This window comes from Bos javanicus, chromosome 6 (genome assembly GCF_032452875.1).
Source record: "Bos javanicus breed banteng chromosome 6, ARS-OSU_banteng_1.0, whole genome shotgun sequence".
NCBI lineage: Eukaryota > Metazoa > Chordata > Mammalia > Artiodactyla > Bovidae > Bos > Bos javanicus.
The window spans coordinates 98,121,299-98,139,781 of NC_083873.1; the positions used below are offsets into that span (position 1 = coordinate 98,121,299).

General features: G+C 36.7%; 1 protein-coding gene and 1 non-coding gene across 3 annotated transcripts in view; both read left to right on the forward strand.

Annotated features, from left to right (window-relative positions):
* Window positions 1–18,483, forward strand: part of COPS4 (COP9 signalosome subunit 4) — a 39,036-nt gene that overhangs the window by 14,468 nt on the left and 6,085 nt on the right. The window contains exons 5-9 of one of the 2 annotated variants that reach the window (XM_061420660.1): window positions 4,199–4,352; window positions 4,512–4,662; window positions 12,027–12,197; window positions 16,029–16,144; window positions 17,792–17,876. In XM_061420660.1, coding sequence (XP_061276644.1) covers window positions 4,199–4,352; window positions 4,512–4,662; window positions 12,027–12,197; window positions 16,029–16,144; window positions 17,792–17,876 — 677 coding nt within the window. The remainder of the gene's footprint in view (window positions 1–4,198; window positions 4,353–4,511; window positions 4,663–12,026; window positions 12,198–16,028; window positions 16,145–17,791; window positions 17,877–18,483) is intronic. The other variant, XM_061420661.1, reaches the window with a different exon arrangement.
* On the forward strand, window positions 8,185–8,319 carry LOC133250136 (small nucleolar RNA SNORA70). The gene has a single exon (XR_009737246.1). It is a non-coding gene; the product is annotated as a small nucleolar RNA SNORA70 (small nucleolar RNA).

The following is an 18,483-nucleotide window of genomic DNA, read 5'->3' on the forward strand; positions in this document are numbered from 1 at the left end:
GCATTTTTCTAAGTGAAACTATGAAAAGCCTTTGAGGGGTTTTGCGCAGAGGACTGACATGATCTGAGTTATATTTCATTTTTTAAAAAACATTTATTTATCTGGCTGCGTCAAGTCTTAGTTGTGGCACACAGGCTCTTTGTTGTGGCATCTGGGCTTCTCTGGTTGTGCTACGTGGGCTCAGTAGTTAGGTTGCATAGGCTTAGTTGCCCCACAGCATATAGGATTCTTAGTTCCCTGACCAGGGATCAAACCCACGTCCCCTGCATTGGAGGGTGGATTCTTAGTCACTGGACCTTGAGGGAAGTCCCTGACATATTTTAAAGAGTCATTCTAACTACTGGGTTAAACTGTAGGCATGCAGTGGTAGAAGCAGGGACATTAGCTGAGAGGCTTACGCACCACTGCAGGTGAGATAGAGATTGTGAGAAATGTTGGACTTTGAATATGTTTTTAAGATAAAGCTAAGGATTTCTTGACAGTTTGGATATAAGAAAAAGAGCCAAGAGAAGTCCTGAGTTTTGGTTTGAACAACTGGAAAAACAGAGTGGCCATCTACTGAATGGTAAAGAATAGGTTTTGAGGGAAGATCAAGAGTTCTGTTTTGGACATGTGATAACCAAGTAGAAATACATAGTAGAGAGTTGAATTTGTTAGTCTGGAGTTTAGAAGAGAGGTCTGGACTAGAGATGTGTTGACATCTGTGGGAACCATTGATATATAACTGGAATTTAAAGCCATTAGACTGGATGAGATCTCTGAGGCAGGGCATATATGTAGAGAAGGGGACTGAGTACTGGGTATTCTGACATTAAGAGGTCAGGGCAGGAGGGAGATGTAGCGGGTGAGGATTGTCCATTGAGGTAAGAGGAAAACCAGGAGAATGTGGAGCGTGGTATCTGCGGAGCCAAACGAGGAAAGTGTATTAGGAAGGAGCAAGTGATCAATGTGGTGTTGATGGTCACGTAAGATGAGGAGTTGAAGGTTGACCATAAGAGTGAGTGATGTGGAGATCATTGGTGGCCTTGACGGAAGCTGGTTTGGTGAAATGGTGAGAGTGAAAGCCCGACTGAAGTTGTTTACAAGAGAACGGGAAGAGAAGAATTGGAGATGGTGAGCATGGGCAAGTCCTCGGGGAAGTGTTCATAAAAGGGAGCAGAGAAGTAGGGTAGAAGATGACAGTAGACATTAGGTAGAGATTGTTTTTTTTCTTTTATGATTCAGTGGAAGGCAAAACTCTGATCTTGGGGAGTAATGGAGGGGATTCTTGCAGAAGTAGACAAGAGGGGAAGGAATCCAGTGGCGGGATAGGCTTCAGATAGGCCCGCAGATAGTTCATACTTGGCAGTTTCTCAGCCTTGGCGCCGTTGGCACTTTAGATTGGGTAGTTCCCTGTTGTGGAGGCTCTAGTTATTGCAGAGGTGTAGCAGCACCAGGGGCCTCTACTCACTGGATGCCAGTGGTGCCACTACTCCTGGTTGTGACTATCAAAAATGTAGACATTGCCGAATAGTCCCTGGTGGGCAGACTAGTCCCCAGTGATCTACCCTAACAGCCAGGAACACAGAGTATATGGTGCAGATGTTAGTAATATGGTGGTGGAGCTTGTGTAGGTACTCTTTGATTATTTCAGTATTCTTAGTGAAACTGGAATCAGTCATCAGCTGATAGGGGTGGGAGTAGTGAGGTTGAAGAGATACAAGAATATCAGAAAAATTCTCCAGGAGAGTGGGATAGTAAATAGACTAAAGATGTACGGTATACTTGGCAGCAGTAAGGCTCGTTTAACAGTCTTAGTCTGTAAAATGAGATCTGGCAGAGTGTTTGGGTGTTTTTCTCCATCGGAGTTCAGCTACATGGTTGGAAGAAAGGAGTGGATGAACTCTCTGATTTAACCAGCATTTTGATTTTGCCCAACAAGTACAACAGCATGAGAGGAACAAGGCAGACGAGTGCATAAGCAATTCAGTGATTGTAATGATTAGCCTTAGGGGTCAAGTGAGGTTGGGAGGAAAGTGAGGCTTTTAAGGAGAAAAATACAGTAACAATGTAATAGGATTAGTGGTTTGGGGTCACAGTGAGTTCAGTGAATTTTTGGGTTTGAAATACTAGAGAAAATGAGATGGAAGAACGATTAGAAAAATTAAGATGATAGTTTGTAACTCTTATTTAGCTAATCTTGCCTTTGATATGATTCTAAAAAAATATAGTTCTTTATATTGTACAAGAAAGATGAAAGTTGTTAAACTCTTGGTTATATTATTGAACACACTTCCTTTTTCAATTGGCAACTATAAAAATACCAACTAAATGACAAAAAATATTTTCAGTTACTTCTCTGCTCTTTTACCAGGTGAATAAGGGATTCTTATTTTGTCTTCCTTAATTTTTGTGATCATAAGGCAAACATTACTTCAGGTATCTTGCCTTTTGTGCGAAATGATGCCCCTTGAAAAAGCAGTCAGTATATGAAAAAGCCTTTATATATAGATGTTGAATTTTGTTTTCTAAGGCTTCTTGTTAATTCAGTTTTTTCCTTTGATAGTTTGAAAAGGCTGAAAAAGTTAAAGTGTTAGTTTCTCAGTCGTGTCTGACTCTTTGCGACCGTATAGACTGAAGCCCGCCAGGCTCCTCTGTCCATGGAATTCTCCAGGCAAGAATACTGCAATGGGTTGCCATTCCCTTCTCCAGGGGGTCTTCCTGACCCATGGATCAAACTTAGGTCTCCTGCATTGTAGGCAGATTCTTTACCAGCTGAACCTCCATGGAAGCCTCTGAACAGGCTGAGGGCTTTCTTAATTGCTTTGGTCTTATTCTGTCTGGAGCAATGTCTCGTTAGTACAGAGCAAACGATTTATTTTCATTAGTAGTTGACATAAATATACTGTTCTTTGCAGTGGTGGTTATTAATGTTTTGAGAGTACTGTAACATTATCTGTGAGAATACCAAGAACTGAAAATTCTGTGGTTTTCTAAACAAGTTAAAGTGATTTGGATAAATTATTGAGAGCTTGTTTCCCTAAAAAAGGATTCATTCTGATTATGAAAGTAATAGATATAATAGATATACTTGGCATAAAAAATGAAAATGCAGAAAAATACGGTGCTGTTTATAGCAATATATGTAAGTATGAGTTGTGAATGGAGATAATAGAAAATATTAATGATATATGGCTTATGGAAATTTTGAATTGATATAAAATTTTTTGAAGAATTAGTTTCAAAGTTAGGGCCAAGTCAATTGTAAACTCTGTTCTTGCCACTTGGGAACACCACTTTTGCTGATAAGTAGAATTAACTTTTCTGTGAGGGTAAATCTTGAATTATATGAGTTTTGAATTATATAAGGTCTTCAGTTATACATTTCTTGTGTATAAATGTGACCTTTGGGATAAGAAGATAATTGAAAACTACCTGTATTATCACTCCAAGAGATAATTGTGATTCCTCTCTTGATGTATGTATATAGAAATACATTTTGATAGTGTTTTTATGTACTTTTTTATCCTTTTTTTTTCATTTAGTGAAAACTTATGACTATTGTCAGAAATAATTCTTATAATAATGACACTGTATATAATTATTTTATATATATGTAACTGTATAGTATCTGTCATCTTTATATACCACAACTTAATTAATTACCATAAATACTATTATGGGTGATTTCCATTTTTTTCCTATTATGGATAGTTATGAATAACTTTATAAATGAATATTCTCTACATGTATATGTGTGCACATGCATGATTTTTGGGGGGGATTTATTTTTTAGAGGTAGAATATAGTAGGTAAAGGGTATATGCATTTTAAAGGATTCAAAGAATGATTGGAGAGCATACTGCCAAATTGTTGTCCAGGATGGATGTACATGTCCATGGTTCTTTTTGGTGGTGGTACATGATATGTCCTTGAACTGGGCATTATTTTTTTAAAGATCTCTGATTTATGAGACTATCTGAGGATTAGAAGAAGCTAAAATAGAAATGAATAATGACAAAAATAATGAAAATTCAGTAAAATTTGTTTTGGAAATGTTTTTTAGCTTCTCTGTGTTTTTCCAATGCAGTAAAAAGTTTGAGTCCCTTATAGTAACAGAATATATGTGTACATATCAGGAAAAAATAACTTATTTTCTACCACCCCTAAAAATTTTCTTGGTGAAATAGTTATTCTGTGTATTTCTGTTATTGCCTAGACAGTACAATGTTGATTATAAACTGGAGACCTATCTGAAGATTGCTCGGCTATATCTGGAGGACGATGATCCAGTCCAGGCAGAGGCTTACATAAATCGGGCATCGTTGCTTCAGAATGAATCAACCAATGAACAGTTACAGATACATTATAAGGTAACTGATGAGCTGGTTTGGAATTAATTTTGTATTGGAGAATCCCACAATATTAAGGTGCTCCAGAATATCTGATAAATGCTGTTGTTATACATCAGAAATTCTCTTTTCTTTTGCTTTTTAATTTTCCCCCTAATTGAAACATTTTCCCTCTCATAGGTATGCTATGCACGTGTTCTTGATTATAGAAGAAAATTCATTGAAGCTGCACAAAGGTACAATGAACTCTCTTACAAGACAATAGTACACGAAAGCGAAAGACTAGAGGCCTTAAAACATGCTCTGCACTGCACCATCCTAGCATCAGCAGGTAAACAAGAAAGCTACCTTTGCTTAATAATTTTAGGTTCGTTGCTATCCACTGGAGAAGGGATAGGCTACCCACTCTAATATTCTTGGGCTTTCCTGGTGTCTCAGCTGGTAAAGAATCCGCCTGCAATGCAGGAGACCTGGGTTTGATCCCTGGGTTGGGAAGATCCCCTGGAGAAGGGAAAGGCTACCCACTCCAGTATTCTGGCCTGGAGAATTCCATGGAGTGTATAGTCCATGGGGTCGCAAAGAGTCAGACACGATGGAGTGCCTTTCACTGCTATTTGAGGATTTGGTGAGAAACTGTTCTTCAAGAGGATGTCTTATTAATACAGTTATGATAAATTTAATTAAAACATTTAAGCAGTAAGAGTAGGTTGCTAACTTAAGACGTTTTAAAAATATATATTTACCAGCCTCTTACCCACAGATATTAGGAATTGTTAAGAGATAATCTGATGGTTAGTTCTGCTAAAATATCACTGAAGAAAATGGATATTAAATTGAGAATTACACAAAGGAAATTTGAAAATTAACATCTAGAAATGGGTGATATAATTAATGTACTGCTTTGGGGATTTAAAAAAATTTTTAATCTTCAAGCCTCACTTTTAGACCTGGCACTTATCTTTTTCTCCAGTAAATATAAGTAGTAAACTATTCTTTGTCTTTTTTACTAAACTACAGCATGTAAATCATTCAACTTATAAAGCAGGAAAGGGCATTGAGAGGAAATGCTGAGAATTCTAAGCCATGGCGTTTCTAAATCATTTTATAATGTTTGTTTTTGAACTGTGTTTAGTTGAGAGCCTAATGGCATATTCAGACTACACATTTCATTCTGTATGAAGCAGTGATCTTATTTATTTTTGTTACTGAAAAGACAGTACATAAAATGGTACCACTTTCTACTCTGAAGAACTATTACTGATTTCTTCTATCTGTTTCAGTATATAAGTGTGTATGCTCCTTTTTATACACAAATTATAACATGATATACACACTTTTGTAAGGTGCTTTTTTTATGTGGCTATCCATCACGGTGGTCTTTATACAACTCATAAAACTCATTGTTTTTTATTTTCTGTCCTTTGGCTTTATCATAATTAGTCAATTACGATGCTGTAGTAATTATATGTGTATGTATAGGTTAAATTGTTGAATCTAAGGGTGCATACGTTTAAAATTTTGGTAGAAATTAAAATTGGCTTTTAACATTACCCTCTAAACAATAATGTCTGTGTGTACCTAATTGTTGTTGTGTTGTTCAGTTGCTTAGTTGTGTCTGACTCTTTGTGACCCCATGGACTGGAGCAAGCCCTGCTTCCCTGTCCTTCACTATCTCTTGGAGTTTGCTCAAGTTCACGTCCATTGGATTAGTTATACTGTCTAACCATCTCATCCTCTGCCGCCCTCTTCTCCTTTTGCCTTCAGTCTTTCCCAGCATCAAGGTCTTTTCCAATGTACCTGGTTACTCACACACATATTTCCAAATTTTTTTATCCTTACTAACCTGGTAGAAGAAAGGTAATATTTCATTCTAGTTTTAATTTGCATTTCATTTACTATGAATGCTTTTGAGCATCTTTTCATGTGTTTTAAAAAAATCATTATTGAAAAACCCATTTTTTTGGAGTAAATTTGTCTGTTTATGTTCATTAGCCATTTTTTATCTTTTTCTTATAAAAACTGTTCACATATATAAGAAGTTAACAAGTTTTTCTCCCAGTTTATTATCTCTTTTTTGGCTCTATTGATGAAATTTTTGCCATTCAGAAACTTTAGATTTTTATATAGTTAAATATTTTAATCTTTTATAGCTTTGGGGTTTTGTTGACTTGCTTAAAAGGTCTTTCCTATTCTGAAATTACATATTTTAGATTCCTTCATGTTTTCTTCTGGTAGTTTTAGTTCTTGAATCCTCTGATCTTTCACTTCAGTTTGTTTCAGTCACTCAGTCATGTCTGACTCTTTGCGACCCCATGAACCGCAGCATGCCAGGCCTCCCTGTCCATCACCAACTCCTGGAGTTTACCCAAACTCATGTCCATTGAGTCAGTGATGCCATCCAACCATCTCATCTTCTGTCGTTCCCTTCTCCTCCTGCCCTCAATCTTTCCTAGCATCAAGGTCTTTTCAAATGAATCAACTCTTCGCATCAGGTGGCCAAAGTATTGGAGTTTCAGCTTCAACATCAGTCCTTCCAATGAACACCCAGAACTGATCTCCTTTAGGATGGACTGGTTGGATCTCCTTGCAGTCCAAGGGACTCTCAAGAGTCTTCTCCAACACCACAGTTCAGAAGCATCAATTCTTTGGCGCTTAGCCTTCTTTATGGTCCAGCTCTCATCTCCATACATGACCACTGGAAAAACCATAGCCTTGGCTAGACGGACTTTGTTGACAAAATAATGTCTCTGCTTTTTAATATGCTGTTTACATTGGTCATAACTTTCCTTCCAAGGAGTAAGTGTCTTTTCATTTCATGGCTGCAGTCACCATCTGCAATGATTTAGACTGAAAAATTGAGAACCCTAGAGAGCTTTTGTTTATGTAGAGTATATTTGCTGTTTAGTGTATTAGAAATTGAAGTGAGTAATTTAAAAATATTTAATTCATTTAAAAGTAACAATAATAGATCTGTTACATATAAAGTGACTTTTTTGGACATACCACATGGCTTCTTAGTTCCTGACCAGGAATTGAACCCACATCCTCTTTAGTGGAAGTGTAGAGTCCTAACACTGGGACCATCAAGGAAGTCCATGCTTCTTTTTCTAAATGGCTAGTTATTTGAGTTGGCATTCTTTATTGAATTCTACATCCCTTTTCTCCCTGTTGATTTGAAGCACATTATAATAGATTTCTGGACATAGTATTCTGTTCCATTAATTAGCCTGTGTATTTATGAATATACTAATACTATGCTCTTCAAATTATTATAGCTTTGTCTTTATAGTGTCTTATTATTAGCAGATCTTCTTACTCTTCATTACTCTTTTCTAAATTTTCCTAGCTTTTTGTTATATTTGCTTTCTCTCACTGACTCTCTTTCTCTCTCACATCCATGTGCATGCATGCGCATGCACACACACACACACACACACACATACACACAGAGGTTTTGATGTATCATTTTAAAGTAATTTGAAGGCACTCAAATTACTTTAAATCATGACACTCTTTCATATGTCATCATTTATCTCCTAAGAATAGAAACATTTTTTTCTATGTAGCTGCAATACCATTATCATCCCTGAAAAAGTTAACAGTGATTCCACTGTAGAATTTAGCAGCTGGTCCATATTATCACTGCCTCAGTTAGCTTAAGGATATCTTTTATACCTGCCTTTTTCATCTTAAATAAGGAGCAATTTTATATGTGGTATTTGGTGATTATGCCTCTTTAGATTCTTTTAGTCTAGAAGAGTTTCCTCATTCCCCGCCCCACCCCCAACTTTATTGTGGTATAGTTCACATACAACATTGTATATAGTTTCCTCACTTGAAAAAAAAAAAAATTTTGCAGCCAATTAAGCCGACTGTGCTCTTTTCCCCGTGGGGGCCCAGTGTGCAGTGGCTGCAAACAGCAGCCTCCTCGGTAGTGTATGCAGCCTGTTGCCTGTACAGGTTGCCCTAAGGGACCTGGGATACAACTCTTTCCAGTGGACTTTGATGACTGGCATGCTATCCCCAGTCTAAGCTCCAGACAGGTATGCGTGGTGCCCTTGGAAAGCCCTGGGGCACACTGGCCAGGGTCCACATTGGCCAAGTCATAATGTCCATCCACACTGAGCTGCAGAACAAGGAGCATGTGATTGAGGCCCTCTGTGGGGCCAAGTTCAAGTTCCTTGGCTGCCAGAAGATCTATATCTCTAAGAACTGAGCGTTTACTAAGTTTAGTGCAGATGAACTTGAAAACATGGTGGCAGAAAAGCAGCTCATCCTGGATGGCGAGGGGTCATATATTACATATACAACCCTGATGGTGGCCCTCTGGACAAATGAGGGGCCCTGCCCTTATGAGAGCCTGGGGGCTGTCCCCTCCTTCCTCTTGCCCACTGATGAATCTTACGTTCCTGTCCAAAAAAAAAAAAAAAAATACTGACTTTGAAGTTATTACATAGAATATCCTTCATCCTAGATTTTTTGATCTATATGATATGTACTATGCTTAGTTGCACAGTTGTGTCCAACTCTTTGCGACCCCATGGACTGTAGCCCACCAGGTTCCTCTGTCCATGGAATTTTCTAGGCAAGAATATTGGAGGGAAATGCCATTTCCTCCTCCTGGGGATCTTTCCCACCTAGGGATTGAACGTGTGTCTCTTGCATCTCCTGCATTGGTGGATTCTTTACACCGTGCCACCTGGGAAGCCCTCTTTGAGAGAGAGAGAGAGAGAGAGAGATATGATATATATAGTTATGATATATATAGTTAATTTATTCCTTAATCCCATAGATCCCTTATAAAATAGAAATTATAGCCAGAGGTTATATTAGATTCAGGTTAAATTTTTTTCTAGCAAGAATACCTTATAATGATACTATATACTGGCTGTATTGAATCATGTCAGCACATACTGCTACATTGTCCCACTGTTAGTGATGCTGAGTTTGTTCATTTAATTAAGGTAGAAACTCCATTGTAAAGGTACATTGTCCTCTTTGTATTTTGTAAGCAATTCATGGGGTGCTGCTTTGACACCACAAAAATTCTGTTTTCCAAATTCCTTTCCATGATTTAATATCTGTTAATAATCCTTGCTGGATCACTCATTGCATATAATATAAAATGAAAATGAAAAATGGTGAATTATTCATTCTTTGCCCTTTTTTTCCCCAAATATCACTGTGAACTTTTTCTCTGCTTATTCTTCTGCATGTAGAAGCACACAAAACTGTACACACAGAAACATGTATGTACAGAAAACATGTACACATAGGAAACTGTACATACAGAAACATGTATGTACAGAAAACATGTACACACAGAAAACTGTACATAGCAAAAGTGTACACTTCGGTGAATTGTCACAGATGAAAGCCATCATAGAGTCAATGCTCAGAAAAAGAAACAAAATATTTCCAGCACCGTGAAAGCCTCTGTCCTGCTTTCTCCTAATCTCTGTCCCTAACCCCCAACCCCTAAGAGCTGTCATTAGTATATAATTAGTTTTGCCTGCTTCTTATATTTATATGAATGAAGTCATGTAGTACGTATACTCTTGTTCTTTCTTCTTTTGCTCAACTTTATGAAATTTATCCACATTGTTACAGGTACTTTCTTCATTTTTATTGTTGTATGGTATCCCATTCTGTGAATATACCACATTGTTTATCCTGTTGACTTGTCATTGGCTATTAGTAATAGTACTGCTATGAATATTCTTATATATTTGACTCAGTTTTTAAATTTTATTTGTGTTACAGTAAATTATAGTTGTGATTCTTTTTGATGGTCAAGTTGTCCCAAATGTGACCAAATTATGTCTTTTTGACATGGCCCCCCTGTTAGTCTTTGAGTACTAGCCCGATATGTAGTATAAAAAGATGCCTTAGGCTCCTTTTGTATTTCCCCTGCCCCAGATGTGAAATCAGCTATTTTTTAAGGATTTCTAGTTCCTCTTAGGAGAAGGCAATGGCACCCCACTCCAGTACTCTTGCCTGGAAAATCCCATGGATGGAGGAGCCTGGTAGGCTGCAGTCCATGGGGTCGCTAAGGGTCGGGCATGACTGAGCGACTTCACTTTCACTTTTCACTTTCATGCATTGGAGAAGGAAATGGCAACCCACTCCAGTGTTCTTGCCTGGAGAATCCCAGGGACAGGGGAGCCTGGTGGGCTGCCGTCTATGGGGTTGCATAGAGTCAGACACGACTGAAGTGACTTAGCAGCAGCAGCAGTTCTTCTTAATGAGGTTAGCAAGATCAGGGTACTAGGTATGCTCACTGATGCTGGATGTCATTGTCATTAGGCTCTTTCAGTATATAGAGCTAAAAATAAATTTAAAAAGAAAAAGTCTGTTCATAGTTTTATTTCCATTAGTTCACTTTTTAATGTCATCAGTTATCATGTGATTTTCCACCACTTAAAGGTACTCAAGGTGTAAATTGAGACTATGAAAATCAAGTTTTCCATCTGAGAAATGTTTGTTCATCTTTCATCAATTTTTTATTATAACCAGAAGGATGCATGTTTGTTACAGAAATATAAGTAAGCAAGAAGAAGAAAATAGCGATTAGCTATAATTTGAACCATTTGTAACATTTTGGCATATGATTGGTTCTCCATATCCATGGGTTCTGCATCTGCAGATTCAACCACCCGTGGATTAAAAATATTTGGGGAAAAAATTTTTAGGAAGTTCCAAAAGCAAAACTTGAATTTGCTGGTGCCAGCCAGAACTATTTACATAGCATTTACATTTTATTTACATTGTATTACATTACATTACAATGTACATTGTACATTGTATTATACATAATCTGGAGATGATCTAAAATATAAGGGAGGATGTATGAAGGTGGTGCAAATAGAACATTATTTTACTTAAGTGACTTTTGCATTGGCAAGTTTTGGTATTTATGAGGGAGTCTTGGAACCAGTCCCTGTTGGCTACTGAGAGAATGATTGTGTATCATAGTCTTCACAGATGAATATAGAGTTGATCCTTATTATTCCCAGATTCCATGTAGGTGAATCTACCTACTTGCTAAAATTTGTCACCCCCTCCCAAATCAATACTTGAGGTGCTTTTACAGTCATTTGTAGACATGTGCAGAGCAGCAAAAAATTTGAGCCCTTCTACTTAAATTGTTTCCAGCTGGTGTCAAACAAGGTGATGTTCTACATTGTTTCAGCTCTCCTTCTATAAACAAATGTCCTTTTTTGTGGTCTATTTGATACTCTTCACATTTTCATGCATTTGTTGATGGTTTTGCTGTTTTTAAATGGTCCCTAAGCATAGTGTCATAGTATTATCTTGTGTTCTCAAGTGTGGGAAGTCTGTGATGTGTCTTATGGAGAATATACGTGTGGTAAGTTAGATAAGTTCTTTCACATGAGTTATAGTGTAAGCCATAAATTAAAGTGCCTTTAAACAAACACACAAGACAAGATTACATGTTGACCAGTTGAGAAAAATGCTGTGACCAGGGGCTCAGAGGAACCTAATCCTGTGTCAACCCTAGGAGCAGCAGTTGGGTATTCACTAATTCAGTGTTGGCAGCGACTTTATAGGACATAGCTACTACAAATAATGAGGATCAGCTGTATATTTTAGTAGGCAAAATGGGGTCCTAAGAAAGATTGTTTTTCATTGAAAGAAGAGTGAGAATGTCTGATGCTTGCTTGTTTGCCTTAGGACAGCAGCGTTCTCGGATGCTAGCTACTCTTTTTAAGGACGAAAGGTGCCAACAGCTTGCTGCTTATGGAATCCTAGAGAAAATGTACCTAGACAGGATCATCAGAGGAAACCAACTTCAAGAATTTGCTGCCATGCTGATGCCTCACCAGAAAGCAACTACAGCTGATGGTAATGACTGCTTCTTATAAGTATGTGGTAGTGAATATTCAGGTCACACTAGTGGAACATATGTTAAATTTGAAGAGTCTTGATATCTTTCTGTAATATTTTTGTCTAGTACTTGATAAAAAATGAATATTGACTGAAGATGAATATCATACATGGATATGAGTTTGGAATATAAGGGTAGACCTACTGGAAAGCATTTTTTGGAATATTTTTTTGGAAACTGAAAAGGCAGAAGAATTATAGGCTAGGCTTATAGCACCCGATTTTTTTTAAACTCAAACCATTTGGTAAGTACCTTAATGAATTTTAAACATCAGTTTGTAGCAGAGCATAATTACCCAGTCCTATTTTAGATAGAGCAAAATTTGGCACAGTAGCTTGCGCAAGCTTGTTAAGGGGTAAGTGTTTCCAGTAAGAATAGAACTTGGTGTTGTGTTTCCTACTATTTGCTTAAGTCAGACTGTCTTTGCTGGGAAAGAATTTTTAATAGATGCTTGTTCATACATCAGTAATTTTAAGTATGCTTATCTATAGAGATTTTAAGGTAGCTTACAACAGTATCACACATGACTAAAAATATAGATGTAGACCACTAGAAATATGGAAAAGGTTAAGACAGACATGCAGATTTGTCAAACTCATTGCCTTGGATTCACTGTCATCCCATATTGAAGAGAATCTAGCTGTATACAATTATTTATGTAAGATTTGGCAAAAAGGTATATATATATATACCTCACCAGTCACTGCCCTAGTTCCCAGATTTACTGAAGCAATTATATTGACCTATTGAATTTCTTTTATTTAATTGTACATTAAGAAACAAATAATTATCTGTCTAAAGGAGATAATTTATTCTATAGGATATTCTTTATGAAGATAGTGAGAAAAATTCCATTTCGGTCTTAGGATTAGTTGTGATTCTCCAAGCACTTGATTTAAGTAATGTGAGTTGATAAACTGATTGATTTTCTTAATTTGATAGGCTGCTAGAAAGTTTAAAAAATTAAACTTGTAGCCCACCTGTAATGGGTATGTTTTGACCATTGCTATTCTTTTCTTTTTTAATTTCAAGTTTTCTTGTCTCCTGTGTATTCTGAGTAACTTTAATAAATTCTTTTGCAGGAAGTTATCTGATAAAAGCTAAATAAATAAAAAGTTTCTAGAACTGATATAATTAAACTTCAGATTTGACTTTGTGCTTTCTGGCCAAAGAAAGAAAAAATAAAATTAGATTACTCTTCTAAAATGAGGGATTCTAACTAGGATCTCTGAGAATGCAAATGATTTTCATATTTCTCACAGGAGACTGTGTATATAGGACAGGCATTTTGTCTTCTTCTTCCATTTTAGCCTTTGTTACTTTATTTATTTTTCGTGGCCATCTTTGTTTATTGTCATTACAACGCCTAGGCTAGCAATCTTGAGACATAGTGTTGTTGTTATTATTACAATTCAGTGGTTTTGGTATATTCCCAGGGTTTTGCAGTGTTACTGCTAAGCTATTTTCTGCCCTGTAGATTTGCCTGTTCTGATCATTTCATATAAATGGAATCATACAAGATGTGATCTCTTGTGACTGGCTTCTTTCACTTAGCTTGATGTTTCCAAGGTTCATCTGCGTTGTAGTGTGTATCAGTACTTCATTCACTTTTATTGCCAAGTAACATTGTGTTACCTCATTTTATTTCATCAGTTGATGGACATTCAGATTCTGTTGTGAACATTCATGTAAAAGTTTTTATATGGACATAGGTTTTTAATTTTTAAAATTTTTAATTCTCTTGGATATATATCTAGCAGTGGAATTACTGGGTCATATGGTAGCTAATGTCTGTACAAAAACTTTTACATGAATGTTCACAACAGCCTTATTAATAGCAAAAACAACCTAAATGTCCATCAACTGATAAAGAGGTGTGCTGCAGTCCATGGGCTCACAAAGAGCTCGACATGACTGGGCAGCTGAATAGCAACAGCAGCATGGTAACTATGTTTAGTCTTTTGAGGAGCTGCCAGACTGTTTTCCTCCAGTTTACATTCCTGTGTGTGCGGGTTCCATCTTCTCCATGTTTTCTCCCACAGTTGTTATTATCTGTCTTTTTGATTGTCTTCCTACCCACTAGTCATCCTAGTGGGTATGAAGTGTGGTATCTTGTTATGGTTTTGACTTGCATTTCCCTGAGGGCTTAATGATGTTGAACATCTTTTCATATGCTTATTGGCCACTTTTAAATTGGGTTATTTGTTTTTTTATTATTAAATTGTGTGAATTCTTATATATTCTAGGTGTTATCATTGCCAGATAAGTATCTTCTCCCATTGTATGTGTTGTTTCTTCACTGTTGATGGTATCTTTTGAAACCCAAAAGTTATTGATTTTTAAGAAATCCAATTTATGTTTTTTTCTTTTGTTGCTTGTGCTTTAAGTGTTGTATCTAAAAGGCTGTTGCCTAATCCAGGGTCATAAAAAGTTGCTCTGTTTTCTTCTATAATTGCAGCACTTACCTTTAGGTCTTTGATTAATGTTAAATTAATTTTTGTATGTGGTGTGAAGTAGGGGTCCAACTTTACTTTGCCTGTGAATATTCAGTTGTCCTAGCACCATTTGCTGGACTCTTATTTCCCCACTGAATTACCTTGGCATCTTTGTTGGCAATCAGCTGACTGTAAATGTGAGTTTATTTCTGGACTCTAAATTCCGTTCCCTTATTCTTATGTCTGTCCTCACACCAGAATTCCCCAGTCTTGATTACTGTGTCTCAGTAGTAAAATCAGAAAATTTGAAATCAGAAAATCAGAAATTTTGAGCCTTCCAGCTTTGTTCTTTTTCAACATTGTTTTGTCTCCTCTGGGTCCTTTGAATTTCCATGTGAATTTTAAGATGTTTGTCAATTTCTGTGAAGAAGCCAGCTGGGATTTTGTTGGGGACCGCACTGAGCCTGTAGATCAATTTGGGGAATTAACAATATTAAATCTTCCATATTTTCCTATTTATTTAGGTCTTTATATTGGAAAGTGGCTAAGAGTAGATCTTAAAAGTCCTCATCACAAGAAAAAAATTGTAACTGTGAGGTGATGACACTAGTTAACTAAACTGGTGATGATCATTTCACATTATGTACATATATCAACTCACTGTGTTATACACTTTAAATGAATACAATGTTACATGTTAATTATATCTCAATAAAAGGAAAAAAAAGAATCGGGTGAGCCCAGCAGTCTAACACTTTGAGGATGGGGCCTTAGGTCCAGAACTCTGTCAGGCCGTTTTATCCTTCTTAGGGGAAGATCCTATGCCTGATATCTCATGAGGGGATCTTGGCTTCCAAACATTTCTCACATTTGCCTCAGTACAGTGCTTGTGCAGTGCCCAGAGGAATAGAGACAGTCCCATTGCTCTGTATGTTTTGACTTATCAACCTTACAGAACAGGTTGTATGATTGTTTTGCTGCTGCTTGCTGATCATGTTTTGCTGCTGCTTGCTGATCAAATTTGTGCTTATAGCAAGAGAAGAGAAGGCAATGAAGCTGCTAACTAGTCCAAGGAAGCAAATCCAGAAATCCAGAAACCCCAAATCCAGAGGACTAAATCTGTTCAGCTAATAAGTAACTACTTGCCAGTCATCTTCTAAATGTTATTTTTATTTAATTGTATGATTCCAAATGTACCAATTAGTGCATCTTGGTTGCTTTTAAAATGTTGATAAGAATAAAGACAATGATTATGAATTATTACATGTCTGGAAAAATTTTTTTTAAAAAAGATGCGTCTTTTAAGAGTGTAAACCTAGTTTCAAAATTATAACTTTCTTATTTATATTTAAGGTTCTAGCATCTTGGACAGAGCTGTTATTGAACACAATTTATTGTCTGCAAGCAAATTATATAATAATATTACCTTTGAAGAACTTGGAGCCCTTTTAGAGATTCCTGCAGCTAAGGTATTTTCTTATTTCCAATACATAAAAAGGAAGTTAGACTAAATCATTGATACAAAGAGAAAATAAAATACATACAGTTGGACCTTAATAACTGTGGATGAAAAATTTGTGGATATGGAGGGGGCCAGCTGTATTCATTGTACTACTCCATTTTATGTAAGGGTCTGGAGCCTCCGTGGATTTTGGTAGACAGGGCCCTCATGGAACCAATCCCCCAGGACTGATATTGAGGGAGGACTATAATCGGTAAATATTGTATGCATTGTATGTATGCAATAAAAATATACATAAAAAGCCTCAGATAAATGCAGGTAAATTATCTGAGTGTTAAAATAGTACTATAATGGAATTAATTATCTTTGGTTTTGGATTTTTTTTAAGTTGTAATTCATGGTAAAGTGACCTAGAATGGAAATCTTAAAGGGGTTCCAGGTTATGATTCCCATTTTGTAAGAATATCTTTGTTTCATATCTGTTCAAATCCACTTCAGAGTGGTTTCTGATTTTTAACTAACATTTGCCTCAATTCTTTTTCCTGCCCTTTAATGACTATGGTAATACTATAAGCTATTCTGTTGTAACTTCTGTGGTTGATTTAACTTAAGAAGTTGGCTGCATTATTAGGGAGTTGACTTCATTCTTAGTCATGATAAGGTTTGGTTGGCTATGTATAAATTCTGGACAAGTGTCGGTGTTATTTAGAGGGTATTTCCAGTGTCATCTAGAAAACATTCTCTTAATTTTAAATAACAAAAGCAAGCAATCAACCTTACTTTTACTAACTTGTAGACCTTAAAGTCATGCAGTTATGGTCACATCCCCTTTAATCTGTTAGAAAATACTAAATTAAAATTTTACTAACACAGTTCCTTTACATGTATGCATTTAATACACAGTAAAGGCAGTGGAACCATTTTGGAACCAGGCCTTTAGTTACCATTAATAGATGCTTTCTTCTTAGGCTTTGAGGTATGACTCCTTGCTGAGACTAAGGGAAGTGAATATATTTTTAGCAGTAAATGCTAGTCACAGTCTGTTCAGGAGTGAATTAGGGTTGATTATGAACATGATCAGAATTACTATAAAGACTGTCACAACCCAGTTTTCTTAACAGACAGTAAACATGAAGTATGTCTTTAGGAATTAGAGGACCTTCTGCTCCCCTTTAATTGTTTTTTAAGTCCTTTCATTTCCCTGTTAAATTTGAACACTCTTCCTACTTTCAGTTTTTCCTTCAAAAAACTACTGTCTTAAATAGTTTTGGGGGTAATAATGTGAAAACTGAAATGAAATAGAATAAGAAAAGCTAAGGATTTTTTTGAGGTTTGGATCCCAGAGAGAAGAAAAATTGTGAGTTTGATTTTGAGCAGAGAGAAAAATTGCTAAGAGGGCTAGGTGCTTGTTCAAAATCTTACAAGAGAAACAGATCCCAGTTAGCGTAAAATAATGGATTGTACCCAGAAAGAATTGGGGGATTAAATAGGCAGATTTACAAGATTTGTTCTTGTAACGAACGGCAGATGAACGCATACATAAGGCTTAGTGATGGTCAGCTAACCCAAAAGCTTTCAGTTCTGTTGATGAGCATGTGTGAATAACTCAATATGATAATTAAAATGTCTAAGAGTTTTTTTTTGTTTTAAACAGGCAGAAAAGATAGCATCACAAATGATCACAGAAGGACGTATGAATGGATTTATTGATCAGATTGATGGAATAGTTCATTTTGAAAGTAAGAAGTTTTGCTTGGTTATAGCATGATGAAATGACAGTGTTGTGTATTTGTGATTAAAAATGCTGAGTGAGCAATTGCCAAGCATTATCCTTTGACCCAGAATCTTACTACTGGAGTGAACTTATTTCCCAGAGAAATTGTTGTTGTTGTTGTTCAGTCACTCAGTCGGGTCCGACTCTTTGTGACCCCATGGACTGCAGCATGCCAGGTTTCCCATCCTTCACCATCAGCAGGAGCTTGCTCACACTCATGTCCATCGAGTTGGGGATGCCATCCAACCATCTCATCCTCTGTCATCCCCTTTTCCTGCCTTCAGTCTTTCCCAGCATCAGGGACTTTTCCAGTGAGTCAGTTCTTCGCATCAGGTGGCCAAAGGATTGGAGCTTTCCTTTAGGATTGACTAGTTTGGTCTCCTTGCAGTCCAAACGCAAGGAGGAAAAATTGAAACTGGAATTGTTACATTCATTCATTTACTCACCAAAGATTTATTGACTACATACCATGTAACAGGCGTGTAGAAAGGACAGTTGCATTTCCTATCAACAGCTCACTAAACTGATGGAGGCAGACAGATAAGTAGATCTCGCGACTTTCTCATTTGTCT